This window comes from Lineus longissimus, chromosome 2 (genome assembly GCF_910592395.1).
Source record: "Lineus longissimus chromosome 2, tnLinLong1.2, whole genome shotgun sequence".
In the NCBI taxonomy this organism is placed as follows: Eukaryota; Metazoa; Nemertea; class Pilidiophora; order Heteronemertea; family Lineidae; genus Lineus; species Lineus longissimus.
The window spans coordinates 16438632-16451641 of NC_088309.1; the positions used below are offsets into that span (position 1 = coordinate 16438632).

The window sequence follows — 13010 nt, forward strand, 5'->3', positions numbered from 1 at the left end:
TATTGACCTGGGGCTGCTTAAGGGAAGTTACAATACACTCAAATCCCACAGTGTCAATGTCCATTTCATCAAGTGTGAAATAACTCCTCCCATGCGACTTTAAATAGACAATATCACATGTCTTTGTTCCTTCGTGCACATTCTGGATCACAGCGCAGTACAACTTGGTTTTGCCAGATGTTGTGCCTAGCTTCACTACCACATAATCTCCAATACGACAAACTCCTGCAAAAGAAGAGCAAATGAAATAGACATTGTACATAGCTATTACCAAAGAACAAAGAAAGGTTCCAGTCGGACATGGGAATCCAGCCAGCAACTACAGCAACACCGCGTAAAATACATCTTTTATGTCTAACCCCTTCTTTCGTGCAAAATGTACAATTTAACCATACATGAAAATTCTAAACAAATGGTTATGGACACTTACCATCGGTCTTATCATTGCTTTCACCATCAGTGTTAGCCAAGGGTGCCCTGTCGCTGGATGAGTGCTGCTGCTCTTTCACCTACATACTCTCGATTGTCACAGACACCAACTGCTGGATTGATGGCACAGGTTTGACAGAAGCATGACAGGATTCTCGTTTCTATCTGGTATGGCTGACCAGTTGGCTTCAGGCAGTGAATTTTCATTGTTCCGGGAACAGATTTGACAGCACGTGATGGTCTCTGATGTTCTATATCCTCCTTTTTCACATAGAAGAACTTTCGAGCCGAACTTGTGTACTTTTTCCTCTCAGCTGGGAAACATGACTGCCCAACATCCGAAAAATTTGTAACACAGAACTGATACAGCTCTTCGGCATTCCTGATGGTAGCCTGCCGTCTTGTAACAGCCACCGTAGCCCTGTGCTTTACCACCGCACCTAAGCCATCAGCTGACGACTTTCCGTGTGAACTCTCAAAGTAGTTGTGCTGAACACTAACAGCAAAATCATGTTCGTAAAAAGAAAAGTCAGCAAAACTCTTGCCACACCTGTATTGCGCAGCGCAGCAGTCAGAAAACTCCTCAACATGTGTTACACCATATTCTTTTCGAAGATATGGGTACGCAATAGACATGTAGGTTGCAACGGCGTCGGCATCATGCTTCTTCTCGTCTGAGATGAAAATTAGTGCTGCCTTGTGGGTGAATGGCCCATGATCATTTCCCTTGTTTATGAACGCCATCACCGGGTGAATTGTAGCTTGTGGCTTGTCGCCCCAATGACCACTTTGCACTTCGTCTTGGTTGGTGCACGAATAATTTTCTGCAAAATCGATGACAACCACGGCAGAATGAGGTTTCATCTCGGTCTTGGCCTTCTTTAAATACTTTTGTTGCCAGGCTGCTCGAAATAGATGTGCACTGATCTCTACCATGCCTTGCTCAAGCAGATCAATCAACTCTCCAACGGTGGCTTCTTTTGTCACTGGCTCAGTCACTGTTATTTCCTTCTTAACCCCTTTCACATCCTTCGTTTTTTTGACACGCAACCAAATTTCATACTTGACGGTTTTATTTCCGTTGTTTGTCTTCATTTCCCTGAAGTGTTCAGAAATCTTCTTGACACCACACACAGTACACTCCCGATTGATGCATTTTGCTGCTGGTCGATTAGAGTCACTCTCCTTGCAGAGGGTAATCTTTGAAATTTGAGCGAGGTCATCTTCTTGAATCTTCGCTTCTCTATGCCCTGTTGCAGTCGCAGCCTGGTTCAAAGCACGTATTTTCAGCTTTATATTTTGGCATTTCTGACAGCAACACACCACCCTTTCCAATGCCCCCATTCTCCGAACATTCCATGGTTTGAGTGCCACGAACTTCACATAGCCAATCCTCACTGTTGGATTCGCGGATCGGAATTTCAAGTAGGCCTGCATATAGCTCATTTCAAAGAGAAAAGCTGCCTGGTTCTTTTTGACTCTTTTCTTCAGTGGAAGTTGGCGTGAAATGTCCGAAGACCACCAGAAATCTTGGACTAGTTCTTTGGTGGCTTGTGGTATTACCTTTCCTCTCCGATGCATCTTCTTAACATCTTTTTCTGCTTTGACGGCTTTCCAAGTTCTCCATGAAAGACCTAGTGATCTTCGCCCATACTTCCAGGTGACGCATTTCCCCAGTTGATATAGAAATGCCCGATTCTTGTTCGTTGGTCTTGTTCTGACTTTCTTGACATTCTCTTTCATTACTTCAGGGAAAGCAAGTTTTTTTTTAGCTTGGTTGTTGGCTGGCCCACTGCGCAGAAGGTCATGGCAAACACGACTGTAGGATTTGGGCGTTTTCGGCATATGCAGGAGTATTTTCTTTTTTGCTCTGAACAGTGTGGTTCTACTACTACTTGGTTTAGGACTTCCTTCTGAATTCAAGGGAGTGGAACTGGAAGGAACATCATTTTGCTCACCAGCACAAGAAGCTTTTTTCGTAGCCCTGTCTTTTCTACGCACCACCATTTCTTTCTGCTTGGAAGTCTTCTTGCGCTTTTCCGCCATTTTTTCGCGAAAGTAAGCTTTCCTTTCTTCAGTATTCAAATCCTTAAACCGTTTCTTTGGAGGCTCATCCTGAATGCTTTCTACAACTTGAGAGAGTTCATCCTCACGTTTTCGTTTCTGTTTTTCTCGCTGTTCCTTCTTTTGTTTAGCCCACTTTTTCCGTTGCTGCTCCAGCTCCAAATCTGATAAGGAATCAGCAGGCACATATGCCTCACGTTTACGGTCAGCATCTTTCTTTTTCAGTTCATAATATTTTCCAACATTTGATTCCTTGAGATGCTTCACATACGTACACGTCCTGCTCTGTTTTATGTCAGTCTTTTCTTTACACTTCGACGAGCGCAGATTCCAGTTGAATTTTACTTTCAGTTGAGACATTTTAGATCTTCCCATGAAATCCTCAATTCCAACAAAGAATGGATCCTTTCCTACACCTGAAATCATCCAAAATTTGGGCCACTTGTAATTGTCCCAGGCATGCACTGGGGCAAAAACAAGCACCTGGTAAATCTCCAAACATCCAGATTAGAAGATCGCTTGAAAATATGAATCATACGTACGTGTTAAAAAAGAATGTCCTCTCCAGAACAGGGTTGCATATCCAACTGCAAGACTCAAGAGACTGGAGGCAACTGCCCCCCTATGTAAAAAACAACTACAAATAATGAGAGGGCATTGAAATAAACTCTTGTAGCCAATCACATTCACTCAGAGTCAAAATGATACAATGTATCACACTGACTTCAAAACTGGTAGTTTTTGTAAACAACAATTTTTGCACCTATTTGACCTTTTTTAGTGACTGAGGTGGAGCGAATTGCACTTTTCTGCATGATGTTGTACCAGTATCTCATATTGGATCTAATATGAATGTCAGTAGCAGCATTTTATTGTCAGTCATCATCATGTTAAATAGATGTTCTGGAGAGGACATTTTGTTAAATAACATTTTATCCCATTGTCATTCACAGTCAAAGCAGGTTGAAATGTTTTCTGTTTTTGTTAGTTAGTTTGACCGAATACTTGAAGGGAAAATGCATGTCACTGCTGGCTTTCATGCACTGAATGAAATATTTCTTGTTCTGGAGAGGACAGTTTTTTAACAGAATTTGCGGGACCTCATTCCATGGGCCTCGCTTTCAGTCATCCAGCTAGAGAGGGAGTTTGTTGGCCTGCATGGAGCAAATGCATGACTAGTAGGTTACTGTGGACAGTCCATTTCTGAAAGCAACTGAATGTAGCCTTTTCATTTTCTGTGATGTTCTGGAGAGGACATTGCTCAAAACGTTTTAACAGAAAGTGACATGGTTTGGTTTTGCCACCATAACTCCAGAACGAATGGACTGATTTTGACAAAATTTGGACTGTACTAAGTTTACCTGTGTCCTTCTCCAGAATTGTCAAATGAAATGTATAATTTGAAAGTCTTCATTCAAAAACATCATGTTAAACAAGTAGAAAATAAGGATGAAACACTCAAATGTGGCCAAAAATGTGTTAAAAAGATGTCTAGCGTTGCAACCGACACTCCTATAATGTTCATATTTGGCTTGTAGACTCCCCCTACCATGGGTTACAACTTGAAACCATCAAAACTAATCTCACTGACACCTGTTTGCAAATATATCACATCAAACTTCAAATTTTTGAAGGCAACCTATTGTGTGAAAGTGCCCTATACAAAGGCTGCCATGTTGTTTTTTAATAGTATTATGATCATGTGTCAAACTTGTCCTGTAATTGTACTTATACACTGGGTCCTGTAGGGCCTACTTCTCTTTTATGTCCACTTCATTCTATTCACCGATGTATTTTGTTTTATAAGGATGAATAAAGTTTCGTAATTCGATCGTAATTCGATGTCAAATCGATATAGGGCTGATTATATCCAATTGAGGTACATCACTGAATATTGACCACCTCAGAACACCCTTTGGACTTAGAAAAATTTAACTGAATATTGACCACCACATGCACCCTTTGGACTTAGAAAAATTTCACTGAATATTGACCACCTCAGAACACCCTTTGGACTTAGAAAAATTTCACCAACAACTGACCACCACAGAAACACCTCAAAACAACCTCTGGACTTTGAAAAATTTCACCAACTACTGACCACCACAGAAACACCTCAAAACACCCTCTGGACTTTGAAAAATTTCACCAACTACTGACCACCACAGAAACACCTCGGAACACCCTTTGGACTTAAAAAAATTTAACTGAATATTGACCACCACTGGAACACCTCAGTGTACTGTATCACCCAGCATACCATTGCCCTTTAAGAGGTTAGAGAGACCGGCCGGTGGCGCCCCAATTTGTAATGGCTTTGCCATTGTGGCGTTTTGTAGAACTACTTGTTCTGTTACGTGCTGTGTACGTTTTTCCGACATGTTTTGATTCCGATGATTAAAACCTGTTAAACAACATCCTGCGATTCGATCTTCTCTTCAATCAGATCACGAGGCCGTTGACCAGGAGGTCAATACATTGGCTGACTCCGGCAGGACTTTCGAATTGTTGTGAATTTACGAGGAAAATGGGTTATTTTCGAAATTCCAAAATCCAAAAAAAAATGAACTGGGCTATATAGCGCCCTGCATGTGCATTGCATGCTGCATGTTTAGTTAGTTATGTCGTGACTGTAGTGTACATTAGCAGTAAAAGTACACGTTCGTTTTAATACACACAGACACTGTGGAAGTTGTGTATATCATGATATAGTTTTACAGACTCTGCTTAGTGCATGTTATGGAGCATGATGACAACGGGAACTAACCCTGACATTGTTTGAAGAATGAAATGAGGATTTTGCTGTGTGGACATAGCTTCATTAGGAGATACAGGAGTGAGTATCTCCTCCCACAGATTCCCCACTGGTATCATCGTGGCCTTTCGACGGACTTTTCAAGTTGTTTCAGCCTTCCAGGCAATCTGTCTGTTTACGTTAGTGGCCAAGGAGGCTTGGTCTTTGATTGCCGCGGAATAGACTTTGTGACGGACACAATTGAATATATTCGGCCGCATGTATTGTTGTTGGAGGTTGGCACTAATGACATTTGCGATGGAGTGTCCCCAGAGTGCCTGGTGCAGAGTATAACTCGGGTGTGCGAGGAGATTTTGCGGTCGACGACTGTGCGTTACATTGTGTTGTGTCAGGTGGTTCGCAGGAGGCGCACGCGTAGATGCCCGTCAGACCAGTTTGAGAGAAATAGACTTGAAGTAAATTTCTTGTTGCAGCGCCTGGCTAGGCGGAACCAGCGCATTTATACCTTTCGCCATGACAGATCGATTCTCGTGAACCTCCATTCCTCCATCTCGCGGGACGATATCCATGTGACTACAGGCCGTGGTCTTACGCTTTATCACTTCAGTATCGGAAGGGCACTGTCGGTGGCCCTTGACATGTTGGATAGAATTTACTACCAGTACTAAGCTGTGTTTCGGATCCATAGACCATGGTTAGATTGCTTGCTAGCCTGGTGCTAATTGACTGTACCTGACAATCTGAGTGAATTTATCTGCGCCCTGGATTGAGATGATGTCATCAGAGAACCCGACAGAATTCGACATGTGATCGATATTGGAGCAGAAAGACTAATAACTGGCTATAATACATTTTTGCATATTTGTAGGTGGCGACCCCTTCTTTTCTTTGTTTAATTTTCCTACAATGTTGTAACCTTGTATTTTTGCAGTTGAATGCATTTCACGTGTTTCATTGTCTCATGTTGCATTTATTTTCAGGGTACATGCATAAATTTATAAAATAAATAGATTTGTAAGCTGAACTAATGGTACATGTAATATATATGTACATGTAATATATATGTTTTTGCTATTGGGTGTCATTTGGTTTTGCTGATTAGAGCAATTTTGATGTGCATTTATCTGTTTTACTTTTCAGGTGGTACATACATGTATTGAATTATTGTTATACCAAGCTGCCATTTTCATTCATAAGGTGTTCTTCATACTTTTGCCAGGTGTGATTATGAATGTTGTGTATTTGGTGTGTTACTCTGCAGTGGATTTGGTATTGTTTCTTTTGCACGTGTATGCCATAGTGCTTGTGTATATTACATGTACCAGTGAAATATGGCTGAGCCAAACATGCAAGAGGGTATGGCTTTGAGAGGGAGACAACTACCGGGGGCTGTGCCCATTGTAGCCCCACGTGCTCGCCCGGAGACACCTGATCGGCCTCTCCCGTCAAGTAGGTCCCCGACCAGTAATTCTAGTCTTGGTCCTCCTACCCTTAGTCTTATTCACTCTTCTGCGCGGAAAGTGGTGGACTTCTTTGGTGGGATTAGGCGCAGCTTAAACCATGCATTTTCTTTGGTGATGGAGGATCCTGACCAGACATCATATGAACACTTGACGATGGAGGAGACGCAACCAGTGGGGTCAGGAGTTCAGATTCCCCGAACCTCAACCCCTTGGGAGGATACACCCAGCAGGCCCAGCGCAGATAGGAACGTGTCTGGTCAACGAAGCGATCTTAACCAGATAACGCCGAGGCATGATGTGGCAACCCAGGCCACTTCACCTGAACCGGAGACGTCCCCTCCAGTAAACAATATTACGGAAAGAGTCTCTGTACCTAGCAAGGAGGAATATGAACGCATGCTTGTGCTGACTGGATTGTCACCAGTCGCCAACCAATCAAGACCATCAGACCCAACACCAGTCGATCCTGAGCCTGTGTTGGAACAGCCGAATCATTTGCCCACTCATAGTCCTCAGCTAACTGGATTGTCGCCAGTTGCTGACCACTCAAACTCATCAGAATCTGTTCCAACCGTTGTGAATAATTATTCCAATTGCTCGTTCGAGTCCTCTTCATCAACACGCGGAAAGAAGACTCCCAAGGTCCCGGCCTACGATGACACCAAGCTGGACATCGAGGCCTACTCAGCTAACTTCGAGGCGATGACCGTAGAATGGACCCCCGAGGAGAAGTTGGCCTTACTAAGGGCCAAACTAACAGGGAAAGCAGCAAAGATCCTTGCTGCTCTTGACCTAAGTGGTTCACCAGTTACCTTTAAAGTTTTAGTGGCACAGCTTGAACGTCATTATGTAGGCGAACGCTCGGAGTGGGTAGCAAAATTACGTGATGTTCGACGAGAGGATGATGAAAGCCTGGATGACCTTGCCTTTCGGATCAGGCTATATAGCAGGCGTGCCTATGGATGCCTGCAGAAGGATCTAGGACTACAGCTGTACCTCGCCCTACGTGATGGCCCGCTAGGGGATAAGCTGTTTGAGGTCAAGGACCAGGAAATGGTGGAGGTGTTGAAAAGAGCTAAGAGTTATGAGGTCCATCTCTTGGCCTTGAATCAACCCACCGTGGGACAAAGTGTTGCAAGTGCTGGCCCATCTGCCCCAGTGCAGGGCGAAACGTCTGGAAATACCCAGGGTTATACCCGTGGAAGAGGAAGAGGCACACGTGGAAGAGGCCAACAGAGATATGGATCGCAAGACAGACGTGTTGCTGGCCAGGAGAGACGCTGCTTCATATGCAGGTCAGCTGACCATATGTGGAGGGAGTGCCCACGTGGAACAGCCCACTTTACAGGCAATACACCATCAGTTGGGAGTGAGCAGGGAAATTTAAACCAATAGGCCGTGCTCCCTTACATGGAGCCGAGGAGCATGGCAAGGATAATGGGAGGGAATTTGTTGGCTCCAAGGAAAGGATGTTTATCAACACCTACTTAAATGGTGTTCCTTCTTGTTTCTTGCTCGATTCTGGTGCCAGTTGTTCATTTTTGTCCTTGGCTGCTTATCATAGGATACCCAAGAAGTTTAGACCACCTCTCCAGAAGCACAGAGCTGATATTCTGATGGCTGATGGTGAATCACATCTTAATATATTTGGAAAAGTTGCCATGCCCGTGAGGATTCATAACACGAAGTTTACGTTCAACTTAACGGTAACAGACATGAAAGGTCTGGATGGAATCTGGGGAATGGACTTTTTGAACCAGTTTAAATTCGATTTGAAGTTGAGCTCGGGTACTTATGCATTCCAAGGACAGGAATATCCGTTGATCTTTGAGCGCCACAGGATACTACCCCATTCAGTTAGATTGGCTAAACCTCTGAAACTGCCACCGGGAGAGGAGACAGCTACGATAGCGCTGTTAAACAGGCCATTTCGCAACCGGCAAGAGGTTATGTTGGAGCCGAGTGTGCATTTTGTGCAGAAATATGGTGTCCTACCAGCACGGTCCGTAACAATCCAGCAACGGAAACGTATCAACACTCCAGTTCAGCTATTCAACCCGAATGATGAAGCACTTGTGATACCGGAAGGGACGGTTATAGGATATGAGTTTCCAGCAGATACTCTGAAGGCAACTAATGTTGAGCAAACGGCTTATGTAGCTGGAACCTTATCGCCTAGTGAGAACCCTGCCGCTGACAATACGTCAACTGAACCATCATCTTTTGTTGACTTAGAGCAAGATATTCCCGACCATCTATTTCAACTCTACACTTCATCGTGTAACGGTCTACACGAGCAACAGAAACGACAGCTTGCACTCCTGCTTATGAAGTATTCATCTTCATTCTCAAGTTCCCCTACGGATATTGGGTTGACTGACCTTGCCAGTCATGAGATCAATACTGGTGATGCACAACCTATCCGACTTCCGTTACGTAGGCAGGGATATAGCCGGGAACAAGAAATTGAAAAGGCTGTGGATGATGGGTTGGGGCGTGGTGTAATGGAGGACTCTGCCAGTCCCTGGGCAAGCCCCCCTGTTATAGTGACGAAGAAGGATGGAACGGCCCGCTTCTGTGTGGATTTCCGGAAGTTGAACTCCGTCACTAAAGCAGACTCCTATCCACTCCCACGATTTGATGACTGTATTGATACGCTGCATGGGAAGAAGTACTTCTGTACGTTAGATCTACAGTCGGGATATTGGCAGGTGCCACTGAAGTCTGTTGAGGATAAAGAGAAGACTGCTTTTCTCACAAAAAAAGGACTATTCCATTTTACGGTTCTTCCTTTTGGTTTGTGTAACGCTCCCGCTACGTTTGAGCGACTTATGGAAAGGGTCCTTCGTGGTCTTCAGTGGGAACGGTGCCTATTGTATCTTGACGATGTCCTTGTGTTTGGTGCCACTTTTGAGGAAACAATTTCCAACTTGGACAAAGTCCTAGCGAGATTGCAGTCGTCTAATCTCAAGATCAAACCCAGCAAGTGTTCTTTACTCCAGCCTTCTGTACAGTATTTTGGTCATGTTATTTCGGGTCTTGGCATCCACCCGTTGAAGTCTAAGCTTGGGTCTATTCAGGCTTGGCCTTCTTTGTCCTCTGTTCCTTGTCATAAGTTACGCACTGAGGTGAAGCGTTTTCTTGGTTTGGTAAGTTATTACCGCAGGTTTATTCGGAACATGAGTGACATTTCTGCGCCACTCTATGAGCTCACTAAGGCATCTAGTAATCTGATTTGGACTCCAGCCCATGAGGCCTCATTTCAACGTCTAAAGGCAGCACTTCTACACCCGCCTGTTCTTGCCTTCCCTGATGTGAAAGCTGGTAACTTTGTGCTTGACACGGATGCGTCAAATACTGGTATTGGAAGTGTTTTGAGCCAGGTCTTGGACGGAAAAGAAACTGTAATCGGCTACTATTCACGATTGCTATCTGATGCAGAGAGAAAATATTGTATTACTAAGAGGGAATTTTTAGGTGTTGTTCGGTCTGTTGAGCATTTCAAGCCCTACTTGTATGGACATCAGTTTCTCTTGCGGACGGACAACTCAGCCGTTAGTCATATGCTGACTCTTAGTGATGCTAATGAACAGATACAGAGATGGCAGTTGTTTCTCTCACAGTTTAAGTTTTCGACCATCCACCGCCCGGGAAGACACCATGTGAATGCTGATTTCATGAGCCGACTCCAGTGTGACCAATGCGGCCGACAAGAAGTGCCAGAGCCAAATCGACCTACAGGGCATATTCGCAAGTTCCACCTTAAAGAATCCACAGATGTACCATCTTGTACTCACACCAAGCAAACAGATGACAGCTTAGAAGAGGAAGTTGACAAGTTGATGCTAAGTTGCGGTGCAGTCACGACTCGTGCACAGGCAAAGAGACTTCAAGATGTACCCAAGACAAATAACTCTCCCACCACCGATGAATCAACTTCGGTTAAGCTACCCTATGATGATCTTGCCAACCTGCAACTATCTGATCCAGATATTGGTCCCATCTTACAATTGAAGCTTGACGATTCTGATTACCCTTCCTACAAAAGTATCTCTGGAGAAAGTCTCAGTGTGAAGACCTTGCGGCAACACTGGAGGCATCTCTTTGTGGATAATGGCATCTTGTATAGGAGGTTGGTAGTTCCGGACAAGCCGATGAAACACCAAATAGTCCTCCCTAGGACTCTTCGCCATAGCGTCATGGACCAATTGCACTCTGAGCCAACATCTGGTCATCTAGGGATGGTTAAGTCAATGGAGCGTGTGAAGCATCGTTTTTACTGGGTTGGATGGAGACGGGACGTTTCTCGCTTTGTTTCATACTGTGAGGCCTGTAATGTCATCAAACGCCCACACAAGAAGATACCAGTCCCTTTGACACAGCAGCTTTTCGGTGAGGCATTTGAGAGAGTGTCCATAGACCTGATCGGCCCTCTCAAGGAAACTTCAAGAGGGTATAGATACGCGGTGACGATGGAAGATAACTTCACTAAGTGGGTGGAGGCTGCTCCATTGCGGACGATGGAGACCGAGGAAGTCTGTCAGGCTGTAATAAAGGAATTTGTATCAAGGTTCGGATGCATGTATATATTACATAGTGATCGAGGAGCCCAATTTGTTTCTAAAATCTATTCCTGTCTCCTAGAGAAGCTTGGTGTTTCCCGTAGCCTCACGACGCCGTACAACCCCAAGAGCAATGGGCTTGTTGAAAACTTTAATAAGATTTTAAAGAGCATGCTGAAGACGTATGTTTATGACCATAAGGAAAGTACAGGACAATGGGATGTCATGTTGCCAATCTTTCTTATGGCGTACAGGTCATCAGTACATGGTAGTACCGGAGAGACTCCCCACTTCATGCTAACTGGACGGGAGATGAAGGTGCCGATAGACCTGCTGTACACGAAGCCGTCTGAAGACATGACGTCTGTTCCAACCTACGTCAGGCAGCTAGAAGATAGGCTCAACAAGGCATATGCTCTAGTAAGGAATAATCTGAAATCGGTTCAGCGGATTCAGAAGAAAAGATACGAGACCAATAGTCCTGAGTATAGATCACTGAAGGAGGGCAACTTTGTGTGGTACTATAACCCGAGAAAGGCGTTTAAAGGAGATAAGCACCTACCATGGAAGGGACCCTATTTGGTTAAAGATATCCAGGAGGATTTCACTGTGACCATACAGTTGAATCCAGAGGGAGAATTGTACAGGACTCATGCCGACAAGTTGCGAATAGCACGGGGTGTTGACATGGGAAAGTGGATGTGCAATAGTTAGTTGTGCGTGTGCTCGAGTTTTCGCGCATCCTTAATTCTGTATGGTTGTGTGTGTGACAGGGTTATCACTGTAATGTGTGAGAGTGACGTATTTCAGATTTTTTGACCAGGAGTAATTTCTCACCGATGGATAATTGTAGTCTGGATGGAGCTGACATGGTGTGTTTGTGTAGTGTGCTTGCGTGTATGATTGATGGGCCTGAATTCACCCTGTATGCATGATTTGTTTGTGTTGCATGTTCTCCTGTTTTGCATGTCATTCTGCCGTCTGGATGAATTCCTGGCTACCACCAGGATTAGGCTGGCGCATAAATCATACCCAGTGGGGGTATTGGTATTTTTGCCACTGTTTTCTGTTAGGAGATCTCTCCTTAAAACCTAGGGACTACTTGGTATTGCTATTTTGTGCAATCTGAAATTTTGCAGCTAGATGGTGCTTGATACATGTGAGTTCTCTACGGTTGTCATGTTTAGTCACTCTGCATTTTGCTTGAATTTTTCTCTATACTGATAGGACGCTTAGTGTACATGATGTGTGTGTGTTTTATTAGTATATAATCTGTCGCCACCTACTTTCATTTTGGATGTCGATACTGTGACACTTATTGCCAACCTGCGTGCCTTTACACTCGTTCTATTTGAGTGAACGCTATGAACTCTCTAGACTGACTGGATTGCTGCCTGTCGTCTATGATGTTACTATGATAATATACATGTAGTATATTGACCAGGTTAATTCTGCTGGTCAAACTTTCTCTTATAGTCCAGTGATAATATGGAACTAGTATGTGATTAATGAGGATGAGAATGTGATTACTCAGGATTCCAAGTTAATCAGTAGATACTGGCTTCATATATTTTGGATATTGTGTTTTGATACTGGTATTATATTTGATACTTGCTGCTTCAATTACCAGTGTCTTCTTTTGATATGAATGTACATAGTATTGGTATTTTTGTCATTGCACCAGTAGCCATGGTAGCAACATGTGTGATTTTATTTTCATGTATCTGTGGTTCTGTG

General features: G+C 43.9%; 1 protein-coding gene across 1 annotated transcript; it reads right to left on the bottom strand.

Moving 5' to 3' along the window:
- Positions 1-513: 513 nt before the first annotated feature.
- LOC135482935 (uncharacterized) lies at positions 514-2853 on the bottom strand (the record flags this gene model as incomplete). The annotated part of the gene is made up of 1 exon (XM_064763420.1): positions 514-2853. A coding segment is annotated over exon 1 (2340 nt), but the record flags the coding sequence as incomplete, so codon positions are not given.
- Positions 2854-13010: the final 10157 nt, after the last annotated feature.